A 25,986-nucleotide genomic window follows, 5' to 3' on the forward strand; every position below is an offset into this window, starting at 1 on the left:
GATCCCATGTATTGTCAATACTCCTCAGAGATTGTTTGCCTGGCATCAGTGGTCACGTAACCAAGGAAGGAGCGCCTTACGCCTTCTTTGGTAGAGACGTATCTCCACCCCGCCAGCCTCGGGTACATTAATGATGTTTAAAAAACATTTGTGCAGGTGCATAATTAAGAAAAGTTCACAGCAGAGGTTCCCAACCATTTTCATGCCATGGACCAATACCATTAAGCAAGGGGTCCCTAAACCCTGGGTTGGAAATCCCTAGTTTAGAGGGATATCAGCCAAATGCAAGTAAAAGTTGAGGTGGCAGTCTTGGTCAATATGGATTGGTTGGGCTAAATTAATCAGAATCAGATTTAATATCACCAGCATATGTCATGAAATTTGTTGCCTTTACAGCAGCAACACAATACAATACATAATAATAAAAATGTGAATTATAATAAATATGTGTGTGTATGTATGTGTGTGTGTGTGTGTGTGTATATATATATATATATATATATATATATATATATATATATATATCTATCTATAGTGCAAAAGTAGTGAGGTAGTGTTTGTGGGTTCATTGTCCATTCAGAAATCTGGTGGCAGAGGGGAAGAAGCTGTTCCTGAATCATTGAGCGTGTGCCTTCTGGGTTCTGTACCTCCTTCCCGATGGTAGCAATGAGAAGAGGGCATGTCCGGGGTGACGTGGATCCTTAATGCTGCCTTTTTGAAGCATCGCTCCTTAAAGATGTCCTGGATACTGGGGGTCTAGTGACATGATGGAGCTGACTTAAGTTCACAATTTTCTGCAGCTTCATTCGATCCCCCCCCCCACCCCCATACCAGATGGTAATGCAGCCAGTTAGAATGCTCTCCACGGTACATTTGTAGAAATTTGTGAGTGTCTTTAGTGACATTCCAAATCTACTCAAACTCCTAATGAAATATAGCTGCTGTTGTGCTCCTTTGTAGCTGCATCGATATACCCGCTGTATGACTGACTGATAGATCATTTGAACACTATAAATTCTCCCTGGTGTATTGGAAAAAGTTGATGGGAATTTAGAGAGAGGAAAGTGGATTCGTGTGGTTGGGTTTGGATTGGGTGAGGTTTGGTTGGATTCTGGCCTAGTACTCAATTACAAACCAAACTGACCTCTAATCATTAGGTTGGGCATCGTCTACCGAAATGAATAAACAGTCGACATTCCGGGGCGAAATGTAGGGCTGCTGTAGTGGATTCTTAATATTCAGCATGGACTCAGTGTTCCAAAGAGCCTGATTCTATAATATATGGCAGAATCTATTATTAATGCAGGCAGTATCATGCCAATTTCCAGTGTCACAGTGATCATATACCTTTCCAATACTCTCTGAAGTGGGATCTCAGTGAAGTGTTCAGAGACTTCCAGATTTAAGGAAATATAACCTAATTTGAATTTAGCTATGCCTCCCAAGCCCACGTTGGGTTAGGGCTGGGGCAGCTTTGAAATAAAACTGTCTATTACTGGGCCTGCATCAAATTAGGTGGGGCTGTCAGCCACCATCTCTTTTTAAGTAAACCCATTTGCACCTGAGTGCGGAGGACTGAACTTCAGAAGTTTGATAAATAAGCATGAAGGCTAAGGGGTCGCAACAAGAATCCTGCTCTAGCTGGGATTGTGGGCTGGGATAGAATTCTTGGCAAGGATCAGGTCAGGTAGTAAAACAAAATTATAGTTCGTGTGGTTGGGTTTGGATTGGGTGAGGTTTGGTTGGATTCTGGCCTAGTACTCAATTAGAAACCAAACTGACCTCTAATCATCAGGTTGGGCATCGTCTACCGCAATGAATAAACAGTTGACATTCCGGGCCGAGGCGATTCATCAGGATGTCAACCGTTTATTCCTCTCCTAACCTGCTGAGCTCCTCCAGCATTTGGTGTGTGTTGCTCTGGATTTCCAGCATCTGCAGAATCTCTTGTGTTTATGACCACTAAGTGCAATAATGAGACTTTACTTTGAAGACGAGATGCAATGCAGGAAGAAACACATATAAGCAAGAATTGATTGAAGCAGTAGAGCAGAATATTTAATTGTTTCTGAAATGTTGACAATGAAGAGCATGAAATGTAAATGTAGCTGGGTTTTGTTAAAACTATTGGTTTTTTTTGGAATGGAATGGGACAGATTTGTGCTTCGACACGTTGGGCCAAGGGCCTGACCTGTGCACTAGCACTTTATATTATGACACAAAATTCTGTTCCTCAAATCCAGCAAAAGGAAAGCCAACCAATTAATGTGTTCCTAATGCTATTTGACATGTGGGCTTACAGGGAAACGGGCGCCAGTCCTTATCACCAAGGAGATGGTGGAAACAATGAAGGATGGTTCCGTGATTGTTGATCTTGCAGCTGAAGCTGGTGGAAATGTAGCTACAACAAAGCCTGAAGAGGTGTATGTTCATAAGGTTAGTAATTGAAAAGTCACTTAAAAGATTTGTTTTTTGTTTATTGTTTTCTGTAAACTTCAGCTTTGTTAACCCTGTTCTCTGATTTGTTAGGGAGTGACCCACGTAGGCTATACAGACCTGCCTAGCAGAATGGCCACACAGGCCAGTAGCCTGTACTCAAACAATGTCCTGAAGTTGTTGAAAGCAATAAGTGCTGACAAGGAATACTTCTACTTTGAGCCCAAGGATGAATTTAATTATGGTACAGTTGACCATGTTATCAGAGGCACTCTAGTAATGCAGGTGGGTTTTCCTGGTGTGTACAGTTTTGACTGAATTATAAAAGAAGATTCGAGATGTGGTATTTAAATATATTTTGTTAATATATATAATTAATCTTAAGCAATAAATTAAACTTGCATTTAGTTTAACGTTTGTTTTTCTAAAAATGAAGTTGAATTAGTGTGATAGTGAGTCCTTCTCGCAATTCCTCTGTCTCCGCTGCATCTGCTCTCAGGATGAGGCTTTTCATTCCAGGACAAAGGAGACGTCCTCCTTTTTTAAAGAAAGAGGCTTCCCTTCCTCCACCATCAACTCTGCTCCCAAATGCATCTCTCCCATTTCACGCACATCTACTCTCACCCCGTCCTCCCGACACCCCACTAGGAATAGGGTTCCCCTTGTCCTCACCTACCACCCCACCAGCCTCCGGGTCCAACATATAATTCTCCGTAACTTCTACCACCTCCAACGGGACCCCACCACTAAGCACATCTTTCCCTCCCCCCCCCCCCCGCCCCTGCTTTGCACAGGGATCGCTCCCTACGTGACTCCCTGGTCCATTCATCCCTCCCCATCCCTTCCCACAGATTTCCCTCCCGGCACTTATCCTTGTAAGCGGAACAAGTGCTACACATGCCCTTACACTTCCTCCCTTACCACCATTCAGGGCCCCAGACAGTCCTTCCAGGTGAGGCGACACTTCACCTGTGAGTTGGCTGGGGTGACAAACTGTGTCCAGTACTCCCGATGCGGCCTTCTATATATTGGCGAGACCCGACGCAGGCTGGGAGAATGTTTCGCTGAACACCTATGCTCTGTCCGCCAGAGAAAGCAGGATCTCCCAGTGGCCACACATTTTAATTCCACGTTCCACGTCCCATTCCCATTCTGATATGTCTATCCACGGCCTCCTCTACTGTCAAGATGAAGCCACACTCAGGTTGGAGGAACAACACCTTATATTCTGTCTAGGTAACCTCCAACCTGATAGCATGAGCATTGACTTAGAAAAATAGAAAATAGGTGCAGGAGTAGGCCATTCGGCCCTTCGAGCCTGCACCGCCATTCAGTATGATCATGACTGATCATCCAACTCAGAACCCTGTACCAGCCTTCCCTCCATACCCCCTGATCCCTTTAGCCACAAGGGCCATATCTAACTCCCTCTTAAATATAGCCAATGAACTGGCCTCAACTGTTTCCTGTGGCAGAGAATTCCACAGATTCACCACTCTCTGTGTGAAGAAGTTTTTCCTAATCTCGGTCCTAAAAGGCTTCCCCTTTATCCTCAAACTGTGACCCCTCGTTCTGGACTTCCCCAACATCGGGAACAATCTTCCTGCATCTAGCCTGTCCAATTCCTTTAGGATTTTATACGTTTCAATCAGATCCCCCCTCAATCTTCTAAATTCCAACGAGTGTAGCCTAGTTCATCCAGTCTTTCATCATATGAAAGTCCTGCTATCCCAGGAATCAATCTGGTGAACCTTCTTTGTACTCCCTCTATGGCAAGGATGTCTTTCCTCAGATTAGGGGACCAAAGCTGCACACAATACTCCAGGTGTGGTCTCACCAAGGCCTTGTACAACTGCAGTAGTACCTCCCTGCTCCTGTACTCGAATCCTCTTGCTATGAATGCCAGCATACCATTCGCCTTTTTCACCGCCTGCTGTACCTGCATGCCCACTTTCAATGACTGGTGTATAATGACACCCGGGTCTCGTTGCACCTCCCCTTTCCTAATCGGCCACCATTCAAATAATAATCTGTTTTCCTGTTTTTGCCACCAAAGTGGATAACTCACATTTATCCACATTAAATTGCATCTGCCATGAATTTGCCCACTCACCTAACCTATCCAAGTCACCCTGCATCCTCCTCACAGCTAACACTGCCACCCAGCTTCGTGTCATCCGCAAACTTGGAGATGCTGCATTTAATTCCCTCATCCAAGTCATTAATATATATTGTAGTAAACAACTGGGGTCCCAGCACTGATGCCCCACCTCCACTTCATACCCCATCTGTTATTTATTTATTATTAATTTTTTTTTCTCTCTCCTTTTTCTCCCTCTGTCCCTCTCACTGTACTCCTTGCCCATCCTCTGGGCTCTCCCCCCCCCCTTCTTTCTCCCTGGGCCTCCCATCCCATGATCCTCTCATATCCCTTTTGCCAATCACCTGTCCTGCTCCTAGCTCCATCCCTGCCCCTATCATTTCGGATCTCCCCCGTCCCCTCCCACTTTCAAATCTCTTATTAGCTCTTCTTTCAGTTAGTTCTGATGAAGGGTCTCGGCCCGAAACGTCGACTGTACCTCTTCCTATAGATACTGTTTGGCCTGCTGCATTCACCAGCAATTTTTATGTGTGTTGCTTGAATTAGTGTGATATTGCTGCTATTACAGATTGTACTTTGTACTCTCCTTAAGGTTCTCTGCTGACCTATAGAGAACCTCTGTGTCAATTCATTCCCAGGGTCAGCTCAAATTTAAATGATGCGTTTCCCTTTCGAATCCAATTTCAGTTCTTCATCTTCCAAAATCAGAGGAGTGTGAACCCAGGAGAGAGGGGTAACAGACGTGGTACTGAATTAAATATATTTTGGGATGCAAGCATATGAGTGAGCATTTTAATTAGTTGAACCAAGAATGAAGCTGCTGCTTTTATAGCAGTTGTCCATTTTATTTTATCACAAAAAATCAGCCAATGACATGAAGCAATCTCATATGGATGACCAGCAGTATTATTATCTTTCAGCTGCTTGTCTATAGATTCGCAGAAATTTACAAATTTATTAATTAAGGATGCAAATGATTCCATATTAGTTGCTGATAAGTAAATGGCCAGCTGATCTACATACTTTAAATAAGAATCGATTGGATCAAAATTTGATACTGTGTTTAGAAGATGTGACGATAAGACACAAGTTCACTGCATGAAGTGAATGTGAGTATTGTAGTCATGTGTATCTATTATGCATTTACACTTTGCAAAGCAGGTAGATACAGTTTGCAGCTTTACCATCCACTTGACTTTGTTCAGCTTCTAATCCACTGACCAGTAAATTCAAAGACCATCTTCCTCCACCACTTAGTACTCCCCATTCAGACCTGTGCCTTATCGACCTTGTGGCATATTAAGTTCAAAGTAAATTTATTATCATTGGACAACCCTGAGATTCATTTTCTTGCAGGCATACACAATAAATCCAAGAAACAGTAGAATCATTGAAAGACTACACCCAGCAAGACGGACAAACCACCAATATGTAAAAGACAAACTTTGCAATACAACAGAGAAAAATAAATAAATACTAAATATTGAGAACATGAGATGAAGAGTCCTTGAAAGTGAGTCCATAGGTCCTGGGAACAGTTCAGTGATGTGGCGAGTGAAGTTATCCCCACTAGTTCAATAGCCTGATAGTTGAGGGATAGTAACTGTTCCTGAACCTGGATCTATGAGTCCTGAGGCTCCTGTACCACCTTCCTGATGGCAGCAACAGCGAGAAAAGAGCCTTACCTGGGTGGTGGGGGCTCCTGATGATGGATGCTGGTTTCCTGCGACAGCATTTTGTGTAGATGTGCCCAGTGGTGGGGAGGGCTTTACCTGTGATGGACTGGGCTGTTTACACTACTTTTTGTAGGATTTTCCATTCAAGGGCATTGATCTTTCCATACCTCAATTTGCCTGTTATTCTTTTTGCTTGTCCATATATTTGCATTAGATCAATTGGAGCCTCGAGTTTTTAAATTTAACCCCATTATTGATCTTTCAAACTTCCAGCCAATGGAACGTTTGTGTTCTACTAGCGCTACCTTCTCACGCTTCCTAAAATCCCTTCACCCCACCATTGCCAGCTATAGCTTCAGCTGTATAGGTCCTGAGTTCTGGAATTTCCTTCTCTTTGTCACCCTTGATAAAACTTGGCTTTGAACAAGTTTGTAATATCACCACCTTTGCCTCCATCAATTTAGAGACAAGTGGTAAATTCATGTGAATGAAAGATTCATGTTAACTGATTGTTGATCCTAACCAAATAAGACTTTAGATGTGGATTAAAGGTGAGACTAATTAAGATACATTGAGCTAATTAATGACGCATTTGTAAAAGTGAAGGAATTGTGAAGATCTAACTTTTTCTACATTTTGCGCACAGGAAGGCAAAAACCTGTTTCCCGCACCCCAGCCTTTAAGTATTCCAGAGACTGGACCCGTTAAACAAAAATCTGTGGCAGACATTGAAGCAGAAAAGCTGGCCAAGGTTTCTCCTTTCGCCACGACGTTGACCTCCGCCAGTGTCTATACAGCAGGTGAAGGAAAGAACATAAAGTGCTATTTAATGTTAATTAGACAGTGGACTTTAATGTTAGTTAGACCTTGTCATTGTAGATAAAGGCTGGACTGAAAGGTATCTGCTTGGCAAGGACACCATAAAGTGATGTAATTAGCCTCAAAGTCTAAGAACTATTATGTGACTTCGGAAATTTTGTTGTTTTGATGGAGTATGTGTCCATCCTCCACGAACAGCCAAGAGTGCATAAGGGAATGAAGTTATCAACATGCGGATAGAGCTTTCATATGTTCATAATAAACAGGAGCAGGAATAAGCCATCTGGTCTGGTGGACCTGCTCTGCCGTTCAATAAAATCATGGCTGAACTGCCAGTGGATTGAACTCCACCAATCTGCCTTTCCCCATCCTTGATTCTCTTGCGATGCAAAAATCTATCTGTGTATTAGATACATTTAATGAGGCTCACAGGTTTTATTTTGTGTTGGTGTTCTTGAATGAACTCCAATTTAAGCATAGAATTGCCTGAGAAGCTTCCAAGAATATGTGTTTTCAGAATATTATGGCCTTGAACAATATCCCTTCACACAAGTGTACTCTTTAATCATTTAATGTTGTGCTAAACTCCAATTTGATTCTCACATTATTTAAATCAAAGTAATTGTATTATCAGTTTTTATTGAACAAAACTGCATTCAATAACACTGACTTGATATCTCTGCACATAAAGAGTTGATGCGTTATTACTATGTTCTCTAAGTTATTGTTACTGTTATCACTAAGAAAACAGGACGTTAGTAATCAAGTATCTATAATAAACTTTAATGTAGTATAACAAGAATAGGACTAACTAATGTTGGTTCGCAGGTTTGGCTGGAACATTGGGATTAGGAATAAGCTCTCCAAATGCTGCTTTTACTCAGATGGTCACAACGTTTGGCCTAGCAGGCATAGTGGGCTATCACACTGTGTGGGGTGTTACTCCAGCTCTCCATTCACCACTGATGTCAGTAACAAATGCTATCTCGGGTAAGTATTTCTTGAAGTAAAATTCAGTGTATTCGTAGTGTTCTTATGATTATATTACATAGGGCCTTAAGTTGGGTTGTGAAGCCCAGAAAATTGGGAGAAATGTTGACAAGATGAATATAATTGTGAATAATAATTTTTTTTAAGTGTTCATATAAATAAATTTCAATTGGCACATTTGTCTCTAAGGAGGTAATTACATTTACCCTTTTTCTTAAGTTGCTTAAAAACCATTTTGATCTGTCCTTTGAGTTGAGGTGTGCATTAAGAATTGTACACGAGCTATTAGAACTATATGCAATTCTGATGACTGCATGATGGGAGAATTGTGACTACACTGGGGAGGACGGCCAGGAGATTTGCAAGGATGTTGACATTACCAGAAAGTTGTAGCTATGAAGAAAGTTGGAGAAACTGAGGGGAGACTTTATTCAGGACTCTCATAATCTTATACGTAATCAGTAGAGTAAGTGGGAGAGACCTACTTGAGGTCGAAAACCAGAGCCATAGACTTGTAGTAATTGTTGACAGGGGAGATGCAGAAAAACTGGGAGTCTGGAAGTCAGCCCGACAAGCCTAGTAGAGGCAGAGGTCTTCACTACATATTTAACCAGAACTTGGACAACTGAGGGTTGTATGGAGTGCTGGAACATGAGGATTGGTCTAGTTAGTTGGCATCAATTCAATGGGCTGAGTGGCCTCCAATGATGCATGCTGTTAATTGTTATGGTTGCTTTTGAGACCCTGCTGCTGTCCATCCTCCACTGCACTGACATTCTTACGAGAGAATCAGATCGTTGCACAGTTGAGTACTCTGCACTGTTGGTCCCGAGAGGTGTGAGTAGCACATTTGCTTCCTCTTGTACCTGGGCTGGGGGTGGCATGTCGTAGCTCTTCCTGATGTAGTCTCAGGTTCCTGCTGATTGCTGCCCTCACCAGTGGGGCAGGTTAATACCTGGAAACTGATAATAAACTGTAAATGCCGTGAGAAAATTCCAAGGAGTTTTTTTTTTTGGAAAGTGGATTCCATAACACCTTTGGCCTCCGTTGGCATCAGTGGTATTCAGATACCAGGATATCCAGCAGGAAGTTTCTTGCCTATGCCTTGTCTCTGATTTGATATTGATGGGATGTTGGAATGAATTTCCATCTGGCCATTCTAGATGTGCTAGCATGAGCATAAATAACAGGTCCAGTATGTCTCTGGTTGCAATCCCTATGTGGATAGTGTGTACTGGAAACTGATATTTTCTATTGGTCAAGCAGATTGTCATCAGTAAATAAATGGAACCAAGTTTTCTTCCTTTGTTTGGAGAGATGTGTGTCCAGTTTCTAATAGGATGTGACCAGAGAGACTGGCTGTCTAGGTGCTTCTCCACAAGACATCTCAGTAGGAGAAAATGAAGCTCTTTTGTCCAAAGGTACAATTCAGGACTTTAAACTGTGCAACCATTTAAAGTCATTTCTGGTAAAGTTACACAGAAAGAAATGGGGAAAAAATGATTTCTAAAAATGTGAGCTTTCCTTCACAGTTCATAATTTGCTTTTGTGCTCCCATTTTTAGGACTTACAGCTGTAGGTGGTCTAGTCCTAATGGGAGGAAGTTACTTGCCATCAAGTGCTCCTCAAACACTTGCCCTGTTGGCGGCATTTATATCATCGGTTAACATCGCAGGTAAGCTGTAAAAGGTGTCACTGTTAAAGATACAATGTAGTTCGATCAGAAGACCTGAAGTTTTGGGTGATCTTCCAGAGCTGACGTACAAATCATTTTAAGTGATGAATGAGGGTGAATCTGAGTTGTTCTTTCATTTGGAAATCCTGAGACAATCTCCACTTTCAATAGAACCTTTCTTCGGAGAACAATTCGGTTTGTGTTTCTTTGTAGGGGTGATCCAACAGAATCTTGGAATTCCAATTTAACATCTTCCCAATATTCGTACTGTTTTAAAGTATTTTTTCTGATAGCTTTAAAAGTTCATTTTAATTTTCAAGCAAGGGAACTGAGACTTTACCCCAGACTGAGTACCTTACACTTTAGTTCTTTCTACACCCTTGTGTCTTTACCACTGAACAGCTTAAGTTCCTCCTTAAAGGATCATTATACCTCCCATCCACTGAGCAGTTTGTAAAGTTCCTTCTCAAAGGAGCACCATACTACCCATCAGGTTGATTAAGTATAGAATAAGACCATAAGACAAAGGAGCAGAAGTAGGCCATTCAGCCCATCGAGTCTGCTCTGCCATTTTATCATGAGCTGATCCATTCTCCTATTTAGTCCCACTCCCCTGCCTTCTCACCATAACCTTTGATGCCCTGGCTACTCAGATACCTATCAATCTCTGCCTTAAATACACCCAATGACTTGGCCTCCACTGCTGCCCGTGGCAACAAATTCCATAGATTCACCACCCTCTGACTAAAAAAAAAATACCATCCATTGTACAACATTGACCTTTATTTAGTGATGTTAAAAGCAATTTGTTTCCACAGTTCAGATATGATTGCTTTTGTCATTAACTGGCAGTGAAGTTTCTTCAACCCTGCTAACTACCTCCACTTGCCAGATCCTTTATTTCTCTGCGAGCACCAAGATTAAAATTATATTTGTACATGTGCCATTTCAGGTGGTTTCCTTATTACGCAGAGGATGTTGGATATGTTCAAACGCCCCACAGATCCACCTGAATATAACTATCTCTACTTGATACCTGGAGCAGCATTTGTTGGTGGCTATAGTGCTGCTTTGGCCAGTGGATACAACATAGAGCAGGTTGAGTTTGCTTCCTTTTTGTTCATCACATCCAGATCAATAATTCTGGCTTGTTTCTGTTGGTGTCATTAAGTATATTCTGTGTTTTCCTTCACTGCACTTTAATTTAATAAAATGTGTTTCATTGTATGTAATGATGGAACAAAATTAATAATCACCTAAAATATTCCTTTCTCTTTATTATCCGGCATTTTCATCCAGCAAGCAAGCCATTTGGGGTTTAATTTTCTATATATGGTTTTTGGGGGGTTGTTTTTTAAATTAATTGGTATACTGTTTTTCAAACCATTCAGAATTGACTTGTTTTAACCAGTTTAATGGCTGCACTGGAGTTCTTGTAATAGAACTTGATATTCAGTAGTTCAGTACCAAAGAAAATGTAACTACTTCAAAGGCCAATCCACTATCATGTCAATGAGATAGTTCACATTAGCTAACATTGTGAAACAGCTGCTTTTGTTCTTTATGTTAACTAGCCTGATGATACAAGCTGTGGTTAGACATCAAGCAAATTGAATTAAAATGCATCTGATTTCACACTCGTTTCCATTTGTTAACTCATGAAATACAGCAGTTGGTTGTTAAAAAGAAAGAAAAATTCATGTTACCTTTCACCAAACATCAGACATCCCTCTTAATCCTTTACTTTTTTTTTGAAGTATCATGGCTTTTTCTTTTATGATTTGATGTGCTATATGCCTATGATTTGTTGTTCCTGTTGTGCATTACTCAGGACTTCCTGAGGAGATTGAGGTGAATGAGGCTTCCCAGCAACACCCCCTCCACCATTCTAACTAATTTTTTTACACGAGCACTATCTACGAGGGGTTCCCAACCTTTTTATGCCATGGACCCCAGGTTGGCAACCCCTGTTCTAGACTGTACTGACCAGTTACATTGCTGTCTGGTTCAGGAATTGCAAGGCCCCTGACTATGTCTCTACAAAGGATTGCGAGGACCTTTGGGAGGATCATCAGGGCCTCTCTTCCATCCATCAAAGATATTTATTAGGAACGCTACATATGCAGCGCCCTTAGCATTGTCAATGATCCTTCCCATCTGCCCAACAATTTCTTTGGCCCTCTTTTCTCCCCCCTCCCAACCATCAGGCAGGGGGTACCACAGCATTAGGACAAGAATTGTTAGGATGGGAAATAGCTTCTTCCCCAGGCCAAAAACTGCTGAACTCCCTGCCACCAGCAGGTCTGTGCTGGTGGCAGGGAGTTCAGCAGTTTTTGGCCTGGGAGGGGGGAGAAAAGAGGGCCAAAGAAATTGTTGGACAGATGCTAAGGGCCCTGCATATGTAGCGTTCCTAATAAATATCTTTGATGGATGGAAGAGAGGCCCTGATTCTTACCGTTTTTTTTGGCAGTAAGAAAGAATTAAGCCCAAATTTTTCTGATTAGCAACAATAAATTGCTTAAGCTCAGCTAGAACACTACATGAAAGATGGGTGAACAATTTTTGAAGTGGTTGTGTCATTTTAGGCTGTGCAATACTTGTGATGCTCCTATTAAACTTACGTGACCTGTCCACAGTACAAGGATTATTACAAGTGGCTCTACACAAAGATGGTTCTTTTTTTATATAGTACTCACTTTTTTGAAAGATGCTTTCAAATTATTTTCTTGTCTTTTGTTAAAACTCAATGGAGCATTTGAAATACTAGTGTTATTAGTATGGGTAATAAATTGTCACTGTTAATGTTATATATTATTTGGGAATAATAATTACTTTTCATTTTTTCTTGCTCTTGCAGATGATTTATCTTGGTTCGGGCCTGTGCTGTGTTGGTGCATTAGGTGGCCTTTCTGCACAGAAAACAGCCAGATTGGGAAATGCGCTGGGCATGATTGGTGTAGCTGGTGGTCTGGCTGCCACCCTGGGCGCAATTAAACCCTCACCGGAGCTCCTTGGTCAGATGTCGACTGCCATGGCAATGGGTGGAACTATAGGTGAGATAATCGATTCTTTATGGTGACTACTAATGAACTTGCTTTTTGCAAATAAGCTCTTCTTTGGCTTTCAGCCTGGTACAGGTATTGATTTTAACTGATGTTTCAATGACAAACTCTGCCATCTTCAAGATGCTCGTATTAAATATGTTCATTTTGGGATTAGGAGGACATTATGGCAAGTAGGAAGATAGTTGTGTGGTTAGAGGGATATTAGTTTTCCAAGTGTGAGGATACTGGTACATCAAGGTCCAACAAGCCAAAAAAGGGGATAATTTTGAAATAACTTGGAAATCAGTGGAGATGGCTGGGAGACATACTATCTAAAAATACAGAAAATTACTTTGAATAGCATAAGCAAGGTGTGAAGACAAAAAGGTGCAAGAAAATACACAATTGTACGTAGTTTGTGGTTTGGAGATTTGAGGTACTTGTTGAAATACCTCAAGAATTGCATTAATTAAAATAAATGGATTCTAGTTCTGAAAACTAATGTGAATAATGTCTAGTCAAGGGAAATGTGGGTCAATGTTTAAGAAATATGTTTGCAAGTCTTTTTATTTATTGGCAGTAGATGGTGCTATTGCTGAGAAAATGAGATTAAAATATTTTGAGCAATGTTCAGTGTGTGCTCAGAATTCTACGGTCAGTTATAGTGCTGGATTTGTTTACTCGTACTGAAAGTCCACCAAAACATAATTAAGTTGGAGAAAGGGGACAACTGAAGAGCATGCTTTTCATTATGATATCCAGGACCTTCATGTTGTGCAAACTTTTAAATAAACTAAAGTTGCTAAATTGTGTCAATTGAGCCTGGTTTAGTTCTATGCAATTCCTTGGAAAAAGTAGTTATTTATGTTGCATCAATAGAAAATCAAGCTATACTTTTAGCGTTTTCATTCTCTCGAAAGACAAAATCGTAGATACAGATACATTGTATTATCTTAATGGATGGTTATAATTTCATATGTTACAGATAGATGAAAGTTACTTAAAATACTTGATGGTTTGGTTTTGTATGTTGGCTATACATGAAGTGTTACACAGTTTCTTACCAAATTGATAGATCAGTGTAACACTTAATTCTTATGTTCATTTGTTTAAAATTATTGATATTCTCAATTACAAAAGATAATTGCAAAACCGTGCATGATATCCTTCTGCCATATAGATCTACTTCAGATTTGCAGTGATTCTAGATCAGTTAAGATGTTTCCATCAGTAGGTGAAGCAGTACAAAGAGGGTATCAAATTTTATGATAGTCGAGAAAAGGGATCTGAGGTTGAAGAGATAAAACCTAACCCAACAGCAGTGAATAGTTTAATATATTATGTTATTCCCTACTAAAATGTGAACCAATTCTGTGAGTGTTTCACAATGATTATTAGTTAAACTTATTTTCTTTAGATAAAAAAGATTCAGAATCAGGCATACGTCGTGAAGTTGGTTATCTTTATGGCAGCAATACAATGCAATACATGATAAAGACCATAAGACAAAGGAGCAGAAGTCGGCCACTCGGCCCATCGAGTCTGCTCCGCCATTTTATCATGAGCTGATCCATTCTCCCATTTAGTCCCACTCCCCTACCTTCTCACCATAACCTTTGATGCCCTGGCTACTCAGATACATATCAATCTCTGCCTTAAATACACCCAAAGACTTGGCCTCCACTGCCGCCCGTGGCAACAGATTCCATAGATTCACCACCCTCTGGCTAAAAAAATTTCTTTGCATCTCTGTTCTGAATGGGTGCCCTTCAATCCTTAAGTCATGCCCTCTCGTACTAGACTCCCCCATCATGGGAAACAACTTTGCCACATCCACTCTGTCCATGCCTTTCAACATTCGAAATGTTTCTATTGGGTCCCTCCTCATTGTTCTAAACTCCAAGGAATACAGTCCAAGAGCAGACAAACGTTCCTCATATCTTAACCCTGTCATTCCCGTAATCATTCTAGTGAATCTTCTCTGTACCCTCTCCAATGTCAGCGCATCCTTTCTTAAATAAGGAGACCAGAGCTGCCCACAGTACTCCAAGTGAGGTCTCACCAGCATCTTATAGAGCCTCAACATCACATCCTTGCTCCTATACTCTATTCCTCTAAAAATGAATGCCAACATTGCATTCACCTTCTTCACCACTGACTCAACCTGGAGGTTAGCCTTAAGGGTATCCTGCACGAGGACTCCCAAGTCCCGTTGCATCTCAGAACTTTGAATTCTATCCCCATTTAAATAATAGTCTGCCTGTTTATTTCTTCTGCCAAAGTGCATAACCATACACTTTCCAACATTGTATTTCATTTGCCACTTCTTTGCCCATTCTTCCAATCTATCCAAGTCTCTCTGCAGACTCTGTTTCCTCAGCACTACCGGCCCCTCCACCTATCTTCGTATCATCAGCAAACTTAGCCACAAAGCCATCTATTCCATAATCCAAATCATTGATGTACAACGTAAAAAGAAGCGGCCCCAACACGGACCCCTGTGGAACACCGCTGGTAACCAGTAGCCAACCAGAATAGGATCCCTTTATTCCCACTGTCTGTTTCCTGCCAATCAGCCAACGCCCTATCTACGTATGTAACTTTCCTGTAATTCCATGTGCTCTTATCTTGTTAAGTAGCCTCATGTGTGGCACCTTGTCAAAGACCTTCTGAAAATCCAAATATACAACATCCACTGTATTTCCCTTGTCTAGCCTACTTGTAATTTCCTCAAGAAATTGTAATAGGTTTGTCAGGCAGGATTTTCCTTTAAGGAAACCATGCTGAGTTCTGCCTATCTTGTCATATGCCTCCAGGTACTCCGTAACCTCATCCTTAACAATCGACTCCCAACAACTTCCCAACCACCGATGTCAAGCTAACAGGTCTATAATTTCCTTTTTGCTTCCTTGCCCCCTTCTTAAATAGCAGCGTGACATTTGCAATCTTCCAGTCCTCCGGAACTGTGCCAGAATCTATCGACTTTGGAAGGACCATCACTAATGCCTCCGCAATCTCCACAGCTACTTCCTTCAGAACACAAGGGTGCATTCCATCTGGTCCAGGAGATTTATTGACTATTAGCCTATTCAGCTTCCTGAGTACTTTCTCTGTCGTAATTGTGACTGCGCACACTTCTCTTCACTGCCACCCTTGAGAGTCCGGTATGCTGCTGATGTCTTCCTGAGTGAAGACTGATGCAAAATACTCGCTCAGTTCCTCTGCCATCTCCTTATCTCCCATTACAATTTCTCCAACATCATTTTCTATAGGTCCTATAACTACTCTCACCTATCTTTTACTCTTTTATATACTTGAAAAAGCTTTTAGTGTCCTCTTTGATATTATTTACTAGCTTCCTTTCATAGTTCAACTTTTTCCTCTTAATGACCTTCTTAGTTTCCTTTTGTAAGCTTTTAAAAACTTCCCAATCCTCTGTCTTCCCACTAATTTTTGCTTCCTTGTATGCCCTCTCCTTTGCTTTAACTTTGGCTTTGACTTCTCTTGTCAGCCACGGTTGCATCCTTTTTCCATTCGAAAATTTCTTCTTTTTTGGAATATATCTGTCTTGCAGCTTCCTCACTTCTCGCATAAACTCCAGCCACCGCTGCTCTGCCGTCCTTCCCGCCAGTGTCCCTTTCCGGTCAACTTTGGCCAGTTCCTCTCTCATGCCACTGTGATTTCCTTTACTCCACTGAAATACCGACTCATCGAATTTCAGCTTCTCTTTTTCAAATTTCACAGTGAACTCAATCATGTTATGATCACTGTCTATAAACATAGAAAAAAAACTGAATTACAATAATTATTTATGTATATTAAATAGTTATGTTAAAATAAGTAGTGCAAAGTACAGAAATAAAATTTTAAAAAGTAGTGAGCTGGTGTTCATGGGCTCAATGTCCATTTAGAAAACAGATGGCAGAGGAAGAAGTTGTTCCTGAATCACCGAGTATGTGCCTTCCGACTTCTGTACCTCCTTCCTGATGATAACAATGACAAGAGGGCAGGTTCTGAGTGGTGGGGGTCTTTAATGAAGGATGCCGCCTTCCTGAGGCAGTGCTCCTTGAAGATGTCTTGGGTACTGTGCAGACTAGTACCCATGTTGCAGCTGACTAATTTTACAACTTTCTGCAACTTACTTACTTTGATCCTGTGCAGTAGCCACATCCCCCTCCATACCAGATGGTGATGCAGCCAGTCAGAATGCTCTCGACAGTACATCTGTAGAAGTTTTTGAGTGTTTTAGGTGACAAATGAAATCTCCTCAAACTTCGAATGAAATACAGCCACTGTCTTGACCTCTTTATGGCTACATTGATATATAGTGTGAATGCTGAACTGAAATCCAGAGTCAGCATTTTGGCATAAGCGTCCAGAAAAGTGATCAATGTCCTTAGAAGACAAGGAAGGAGACACTGATAGTATGAATGTGTGTGATTTGTGTCATTTATACAAAAATAAAGGAATAGCACAAAGAAGCAATTTCGCTCATTCGTTTCCAAATACTCTCTACTTAGGTTTATAGGCTTTAGGGAATATATTTTGCTTGGACTTGTTAACTTTGGCTGTTCCCATAGACCTCTGTTATATCCTCCATGGATTAGTCATAACTTTCATACGTAGGAATGTGTAGCAAATCCAAGAGGAAAACCATTACTGGTGTATTGGTATACCGTTTTTCATGGACTATGGCAGATGAATCTTTTTTCATGAACACATGAATCCTTCTTTAACCTTCAAATAAACACTAGTGCTCCCATGCAACTTTGCTTGGAGGTAAAACAATTGTAAGGGTGCAGTCCAAGATTCCTTCTTCAACCAAAGCCACTGAAGCAGACTGTTTGGCCATTTATGCCTTTTTTTTATTGCATATTGTGTAATAGTTACTAGACTTCAAAGGAATTTATTTTATGTGCATCTTCGTGAGGCATTTTATGAGAGGAATTGTAAGGAATTTCTCTTGTTTTTAACTGTCAGGATTATGGATTTTTTTATGAACTCATTCTTAAACTCCGTTTGAAGCAACACACGCAAAATGCTGGAGGAACTCAGCAGGCCAGGCAGCATCTATTGAAAAGAGTAAACAGTCAACGTTTTTGGCAGAGACCTTTCATTAGGACTGGGTCTAAGCTCCATTTGTTTAGGTGACCAGAGTAGAGTCTGAATATTAAACACAAAATAATCTACAGATGCTGGGGTCAAAGCAACACTCACAACACGCTGGAGGAACTCAGCAGGTTGGGCAGCATCCGTGGAAAAGAGCTTTTCCAGGGATGCTGCCCGACCTGCTGAGTTCCTCCAGCATGTTGTAGAGTCTGAATACTAGACTCAAATGCACTTAACCTAAATCCTCGAATTTGGGTTTTGCAAGAATCGTGAAAAGCCGAGTCAATTTTTAAATAGGCAAGCTTTCAATAACATCATAAATTCCTTCTCTCTCTAGACACTGCCTGGCCTGGTGAGTATTTCCTGAATTTTGACTGTTGTACTTTTTATGTCAAGTTGGGGATAAAACTGCAGCATTTTATCAGTTCCTGCGTTAAGTTACTAGCATGCCATGAGGCATCTCTAATAATGCGGTGGAGGATAACTTATGTCACACTTGTTCACACCAAATCTAATTCGTGTGCTTGATGTCGAAGCCAGGTACTTAAAATAGAAAATGTTTCATTTCCCGGAATAAAAGGCTTACACTTGGCACCAAGACATTGTGGTATTGGATGAATATTATGAGGAAGAACAATGCACAGTGATAACCATTTTCTAAATTGAAACAGATGGCTGCTTTGTGCAGAAATTTGACAATAGAGTAAGTTAATAAATTTCATTATGTATATCTGATTTGGGCTTTTAAAACAGCCACTCTAAGTACTTTTAGTATGAACAATAGGTATAATAATTCCAATTTATGATTGGTTGCAAAATCTGAGGAAAAATGGATAATAATTTTACTGAAGTTGTTAACTAATGGGTTTTTTAAAATAATAGGAGCATTTGCTTAAAATGTTGTTAAATCTTTCCGTGTAATACAGTAATTTCATTGTCGGTGCAATTAGATAAACAAGGTTTTTTTTGCTACCAAGGAGTTCACATATTTCACCTCTTTACTGCTGGGGAAATAGCATAATCATTGTGAAACTCTCCATCTTATTGATATGGACTAGCTGTAATAGTTTTTTAATGGTACCTGGAGTCCTGTAAAAGTTGGTATCTAGACAGCTTATGTAACTATAGTAACGATGACAGAAATACAACACATACTTTGCTGTGTTAGAAACCTAACACCGTGGCCTTTGGCTTTTTAGAAATGTCACTTCATAAATTAATGTTTTGAAATGTATTTTTGGAATTTTATTCATTTTGTGCAGGGTAGCAATTTATTTCCCCGCGGTTCCCAAACATACTGTCATCAATATCAAAATTCAGTACAGCTGCCAAAAGTAAGAGCATAATCTAGACTTTTGCATTAAAATAGGCCACTACTTAAACTCACTCACATACAGTTGCATAACTGATTCTGAAAACTGGATTAAAACACAGCAGAAGATAAAGAAAACTGACTTTTCCTTACTTTCATTGCTTGGCTTTATTTTAATTTGTTTCACTAATTCTAAATTTCCTTTGCTTCATTTCATTTATTTTCCCCCTCTCTCTAGATTTCCATGTTTGACCCTGCTCATTCCAAACCGAGACAGAAGCTCTGAGTTGCTGTCTGCAGATACACAGTTAGACAGATGGAACTTTAGACCAGGAAGGGAATGGGCAGGATAATGTGTTGTGACTTTGAAACCTTGAGGGGAGGTAGATACATTCAGAAGCTTCAGAAGAGAGATAAATGTCTGGACAATTTTAATGTTTAGACTGTTTCTATACAAGTGTGAAATAAAAACACAAAAATGCTGGCCACACTTTGCTAGTCAGAGAGCATCTGTGGAAAATGAAACAGTTAACATTTTAGTTCAAGAGAAAAACCAAACCTAGTAACTTGCTGTTTTTCTAATTTTTTTTTTCCTTCAGTTACTGCCAGGGTGCTATAATTGATGACTTCAATGCTTTGGCCATACTGCTGGAAGTATACAGTCTGTAGAAGTCGTGCCTCCCAAATGGGAACTTGGAAGATCAGAGAGAAAATAATCTCTCTGCATCTGGCATATCATTTAATCTCCAGCTGAAGAACCCTTTAGAAAAGTGGTAAAATTCCCGTGTGCTAAACCAGTAAAATGGAAACAAAAGAGAAAAAGAGATGCCTGCTTTTAGTATGTTGTTGTCAGATAATAGCAGTCTAGGATTACCACGTGGTTGTGGAGGTTTCTCTTATGTAAACTGATGTTTGTGTTGGGGCAGCATGGAAGAGAAGGAGGAGGAGGACCAAGGAAAATTGGTAAATTGTTATTGTCGCACACCGAGGTACAGTGGGAAAAACTCGTCTTGTATACTCCTTAAAGATCTTTTCATTACAACATTACATTGGGGTGGTACAAGTTAGGATAATAATAATGCAGAATAAAGTGTGAAGAGTTACAGAGAAATTGCAGTGCTGGTAGGCAGTAAGGCACAAGATCATAACAAGATTAATCATGCAGTCAAGAGGACGACAATTTAGTAGGTGCTGGGCCAGATTGAAAAGTTAGGGTGCCGGGGCCCAAGGCAAGGGATAGCCTGCTTCAGCTTGCTGTTCCACTACGTTTACTCAGCTCTGCACTGAACTGAAGGGACTGAGGATGGACTCTCTTTATGGACTTTGCAGAACACTGTTTGCTTGCGTTTGTTGTTTGCCTGATTTTTTTTTCTCTCTGCATATTGAGTGTTTTGTCGTTTTTTCAACGGGCTCATTTGGGTTTCTTTGGTGGCTGCCTATAAGGAGTCAAATCTCAAGGTTGTATGATGTATACATACTTTGAACCTTTGAAGAGTCAACCTATCGTGGTCTCATAACAGCTTATCCAAGGTCTTACAACAGCTGGTTAGAAGTCGTACCTGAGCTTGGGGGTATGTGCTTTCAGGCTTTTGTATCTTCCAGTGGATGGGATTGGGTAGAAGAGAGAATATCTGGGTTGGTGGGATCTTTGATTATGCTGCCTGCTTTACCGAGGCAGCGAGAAATATAGACGGAGTCTGGGGAGGGGAACAACATTGTGTGTGTGTGTGTTGCTTTGGAATTCCAGCATCTGCAAATTTTCTCATGTTTGTGGAGGGGAGACATGTTTTTGTGCTATACTGTGCTGGTTCCAGCACTGTTTGAGGTTTCTTGCAGTCATGGGCTGAGCAGTTACCATACTGGATCGGATGCTTTCTATGGGAAGCGATACAAGTCTTCAGAGGTGGGATTGTAGAGGCAAGATAAGAGGAATACTGAGTTATCTAGTTGTGGAATGTTGAATTTGTATGAATATCCCAACCTTTGGAAAGTGAACTCTTCCTTCCTCAAGCTAGTATATATGTGATCAACGCTGAGTCTTGATAATGTTAGAAATGGGCAACAAGAGATTCTGTAGATGCTGGCAATCTATGTTATCTGTTAATGGACATGTAATTGGATGTAATAACCAATTGAGATGGGCAAGGATAAAGATTTGACAAATTTTTGCCATAGCTAACAATGCTGGTAAATATTCCATCTTTTTATAAATGCCTCTTTTGTGTCTTAGGTCTCACCATTGCCAAACGCATTGAAATATCTGACCTTCCCCAGCTGGTTGCTGCATTTCATAGTTTGGTTGGCCTGGCAGCAGTGCTGACCTGTGTTGCTGAGTATATGATTGAGTTCCCACATCTGGATACTCACCCTGCAGCTAATCTGATTAAGACAGTGGCTTATCTGGGCACATACATCGGTGGTGTGACATTCAGTGGTTCTTTGGTGGCGTATGGAAAGTTGCAAGGTAACTGATTTTCATTTTATACTTAAACTAAATGACCTCAATTTGAGATCTTTTATTACAGCTTTCTTTATGACATTATTGGATAAAGATGAACTCAGTCTTAAAATGGATCATATACGAAAAATAAACCACAGTAATGCGGTTGCTGAGTGTGAATTTTAAAAGTATTCAGAGCAATAAGAGTTGGGACAATTCCAGACATAAAATGATTTTATATCCAGTTAGAGCTTTTGAAAACTGCAGCTCCTTGATTGTCTGGTCCGGTACTTGCCGTGCAACTTGGAGGGACCATAAGATATAGGGCAGAATTAGGCCATTTGGCCTTTGAGTCTGCTCCGCCATTTCATCATGGCTGATCCAATTCCCTCTCACCCCCAATCTCCTGCTTTCTCCTTTAACGTTTCATGCCCTATCTAATCAAGAATCTATCAACCTCTACTTTAAACATACAAGAATTACTTGATTTCCACAGCTGCCTGTGGCAACAAATTCCACAGATTCACCACTCTCTGTCTAAGTGGACGTCCCTCTATTCTGAGGCTGTGCCTTCTGGTCTTAGACTCCCCCACCAGAGGAAACACCTTCTTCGCATCCACTCTATCGAGGGCCTTCAAATTTTGGATAAGGTTCCAATGAGATCCCCCCCTCATTCTTCTGAATTGCGGAGAATGTAAGCCCAGAGTCATCAAATGCTCCTCTTATGACATGCCTTTCAATCTCAGAATTGTTTTTGTGAACTTCCTTTCAGCCATCTCCGATGTCAGCACATCCTTTCTTAGATAAGGGGTCCAAAACTGGTCACAATACTCCAAGTGAGGCCTCAGCAGTGCCTTATAAAGCCTCAACATTACATCCTTGCTTTTATATTCTAGTCCTCTTGAAATGACTGCTACCATTGCATTTGCCATCCACACCACTGACTCAACCTGTAAATTAACCTCTAGGGAATACTGCTCGAGGACTCCCAAGTCCTTTTGCATCAAAGATTTTTAGTTTTTCTCTCCATTTTAAAAAATAGTCCGCATTTTTATTTCTTCTATCAAATGCATGACCATAAATTTCCCAATACTGTATTCCATCTACCACTTCTTTGCCCATTCTCCTAATTTGTCTAAGTCCTACTGCAGCCTCTCTGCTTTCTCAACAATACCTCTCACTCCACCTATCTTCATATCATCCGCAAACTTGGCCGCACAGTCATTAATCCTGTCATCCAAATCATTGACATATAACAAGAGAGAGTACCCGTTTGATCTTGAAGGTAATGTGTGCACTCAAAAGGTAACCAAAGTGCTTGGAAGTACAGAAGTACTCATTTAAAAGATTGCAGTTTCCACTGATGGAAAGAGGCCAGCTTTCACAAACAGCGTAGGAGATGAAACATGCTGCTTAATCATAGCAATTTTTAGGAGGAAATTGAAGAAAAAGATCTAGTAATGTTTTCTTTGGCTAGTTATAGAGATGAGAATTTAGTACAATTATTGAAGATAAATATCTGTAGTAATAGTGAAATAGACATTTACTGTTTAATCTGGTCATCATTATTATTACTATCAGTCAGGCACAGTCACAGACTTGTTATTGTGATTAGAAATTATCCTACTATCTTTTCCACTGAGAGGTGTCAACTTCCTTCATGAAATAAAGTGAAGAGGCTTGTTTTCGGAGTGATCTTAAAGAGATGCGTACAGAGAGAGTCTCTTCAGTCCACTGTGTCTGCACCAACTTTCAGCCATCCACTTTACATTAATCCTACGTTGAATCTAGTTTTTATTCTCCGCACATTCTCTATTATAACTCTCCCTCAGTCTCTACATTCATTAACACACTAGGAGCAATTTACCTACCAATCTGCTCAAATGTGGAACGTAGGAGGAAACTGAGCACAGAAAGGAATGCAGTCAGTGGACAGTGGAAGTGGTCAGAAGCACACGCACACACTCACACCCGCCCCGGCTGGTCAGGATTGAATTTGGGTCTCTGGAGCTTAAGTAACTCATTAAGTAAAGTTCCCTTCGGAATTACAAAAGCTTCGTCCAATTTACCAATTGACTCCTTGCTTGTAGGTTTACTGAACTCGGCTCCACTTATGTTACCTGGCCGGCATTACTTGAATGCTGGGTTACTTGCAGCCTCAGTGGGTGGAATCGTGCCATTTATGCTGGATCCCAGTTACACCACAGGCATGACTTGCCTGCTAAGTGTGTCTGCTCTGTCAACAGTCATGGTAAGAAGGTCGCAATTCCCTGTGTTTCTTGGACAAACAGGTATCGATTATTTACTTTCAAGCAACATTGCCATAGCTGATTTCAGTTGGGTTAAATTGAATAACATAGAAGATATCCAGTAGTTTTGTAAACATAAAATTGTAAGAAATAAATTCAGTTGGTCAAGTTGGGGCTTGGTACTTATTCATACCCCATAGTTTTCTTCAATTAAAAACACATAGTCTTTTTAACATAATGAAAAATCAGATGATTGTTCATGGCAGTGAAAGCAAAAGTCTGAAATGTCCAGGGTCGTAGCAAACATCACACTTTAAACCTCATGGAATCGAGTTTGTGGAACAATAATCAAGAGGCAAACAAAGTATTGTACTCCAAATCAGTAAAGCATAAATCAGATGAAATTAGTATTAAATGAAGTATAACATGTGTGTGGGCACGTGGCCAAGTGGTTAAGGCATTGGACTAGTGACCTGAAGGTCATGAGTTTGAGCCCCAGCCGAGGCAACGTGTTGTGTCCTTGAGCAAGGCACTTAACCACACATTGCTCTGCGATGACACTGGTGCCAAGCTGTATGGGTCCTAATGCCCTTCCCTTGGACAACATTGGTGTCATGGAGAGGGGAGACTTGCAGCATGGGCAACTGCTGGTCTTCCATACAACCTTGCCCAGGCCTGCGCCCTGGAGAGTGAAGACTTTCCAGGCACAGATCCATGGTCTCGCAAGACTAACGGGTGCCTTCAAGAAAATGTGCTGTTGGTAGCCAAGGTTTGGTCACAAGAATGAAACATTCATAATAAGTCAATATTGAATTGGGGTTAGATGGTGAAGGCTATCTAGTCAGTCAAAGTACTTGAGCCTTGAAGGTGAGGCATTTCTCTGATCTACTATTTACACCATCTATGAATTACGACAAGAAGCATAATGGGTAAAGGACTATATTAGAATGAATGTAGGAAACTTTATTTTAAGGAGTGATAATAGATATACAAGGGGTAATGGAGGCAAAATCCATTTTAGTGAGGTCATGATTTGTTCTTGCCTAAATGAAGGTGGCGATAAATATTATCCTATTATAATGCTATTCTGTCCTATTTTGTATCCAGGGTGTGACTCTAACAGCAGCCATTGGTGGAGCCGACATGCCTGTTGTGATTACTGTGTTAAACAGTTACTCTGGCTGGGCCTTGTGTGCAGAAGGTTTTCTCCTGGACAACAATTTGATGACGATTGTTGGTGCTCTAATTGGATCTTCTGGTGCTATACTGTCCTACATCATGTGTGTGGTAAGATTTTTATAACTCCAAGGCTTGATATATTTTTAATTTTGAACAAGGAATGTGGAAGCACTAGGCTATGGAAAAGTAGGTTTACGTTCTCATTCTTGTGGATCAGTGAATAAAAGGATGCTTAGAATATGGTAGTATTCTAAAAACCACAATTTTAAAGGCAAATCACACCAAGCTAATGTTGGTATATTACAGACTGAAGTGGGGAATTCTCATTTTGGGAATAAGGAACTGGCATAGAAATTAAACACATTTTTGTGACCTTGCGTATGGATGAACACAAAAGCCCTACTGGTAGTCTTGGAAAATTGCGGGCCTGGAATAAATGAGGAGCAGAAAGAAATTTTGCATTATTTTTAAAAGGCAAAATTGGTAAAACTAGTTTGACTGAAACTCAAAAGTAAAAACTTCCAGTATCTGAAAATTTGTATCCCAGGGTATAGAAAAAAGTCACAATGGAGATGGACATTGTTTTTAAAGTAGAGTTTCTTTTGTAAGACATCTTGGCTCTCCTACCCAGTTCTAATTTAGTCTTTCACTCCTCTCCTCTCCCCTGCTCTGCTTTGAACACTTTAAACCCTTAGCTCTTCTACCCAGTTCTAATTTAGTCTTTCACTCCTCTCCTCTCCCCTGCTCTGCTTTGAAAGCTCTAACCCCTCTACTCTACTGTCAGTTCTGATGAAGTGTCCCTGACCCAAGGGTTATCTTGCTTCGTCTTTGCGTAAATACTGCCTCACTGGCCAAGTTCTTCCAGCATATCTTCTTTTGTTTCAGTCTTCAGTTTTCCATAGATATATTGATTCTTTAGCTGCCAGGTGCAGGAATTGTTGCGTGAGGAGCACTTC

The 25,986-nt window shown here is 40.6% G+C and overlaps 1 protein-coding gene across 1 annotated transcript in view; it reads left to right on the plus strand.

The window, feature by feature from the left end:
- LOC140209776 (NAD(P) transhydrogenase, mitochondrial-like) overlaps positions 1-25,986 on the plus strand; it is an 84,890-nt gene that overhangs the window by 38,337 nt on the left and 20,567 nt on the right. Inside the window, exons 8-17 of the mRNA XM_072278234.1 lie at positions 2,303-2,436; positions 2,530-2,721; positions 6,860-7,013; positions 7,861-8,022; positions 9,587-9,697; positions 10,650-10,795; positions 12,555-12,750; positions 21,393-21,626; positions 23,693-23,853; positions 24,959-25,138. Of these exons, the coding sequence (XP_072134335.1) occupies positions 2,303-2,436; positions 2,530-2,721; positions 6,860-7,013; positions 7,861-8,022; positions 9,587-9,697; positions 10,650-10,795; positions 12,555-12,750; positions 21,393-21,626; positions 23,693-23,853; positions 24,959-25,138 (1,670 nt within the window). The remainder of the gene's footprint in view (positions 1-2,302; positions 2,437-2,529; positions 2,722-6,859; positions 7,014-7,860; positions 8,023-9,586; positions 9,698-10,649; positions 10,796-12,554; positions 12,751-21,392; positions 21,627-23,692; positions 23,854-24,958; positions 25,139-25,986) is intronic.

The sequence above is a fragment of the Mobula birostris genome, chromosome 14 (assembly GCF_030028105.1).
Source record: "Mobula birostris isolate sMobBir1 chromosome 14, sMobBir1.hap1, whole genome shotgun sequence".
In the NCBI taxonomy this organism is placed as follows: Eukaryota; Metazoa; Chordata; class Chondrichthyes; order Myliobatiformes; family Myliobatidae; genus Mobula; species Mobula birostris.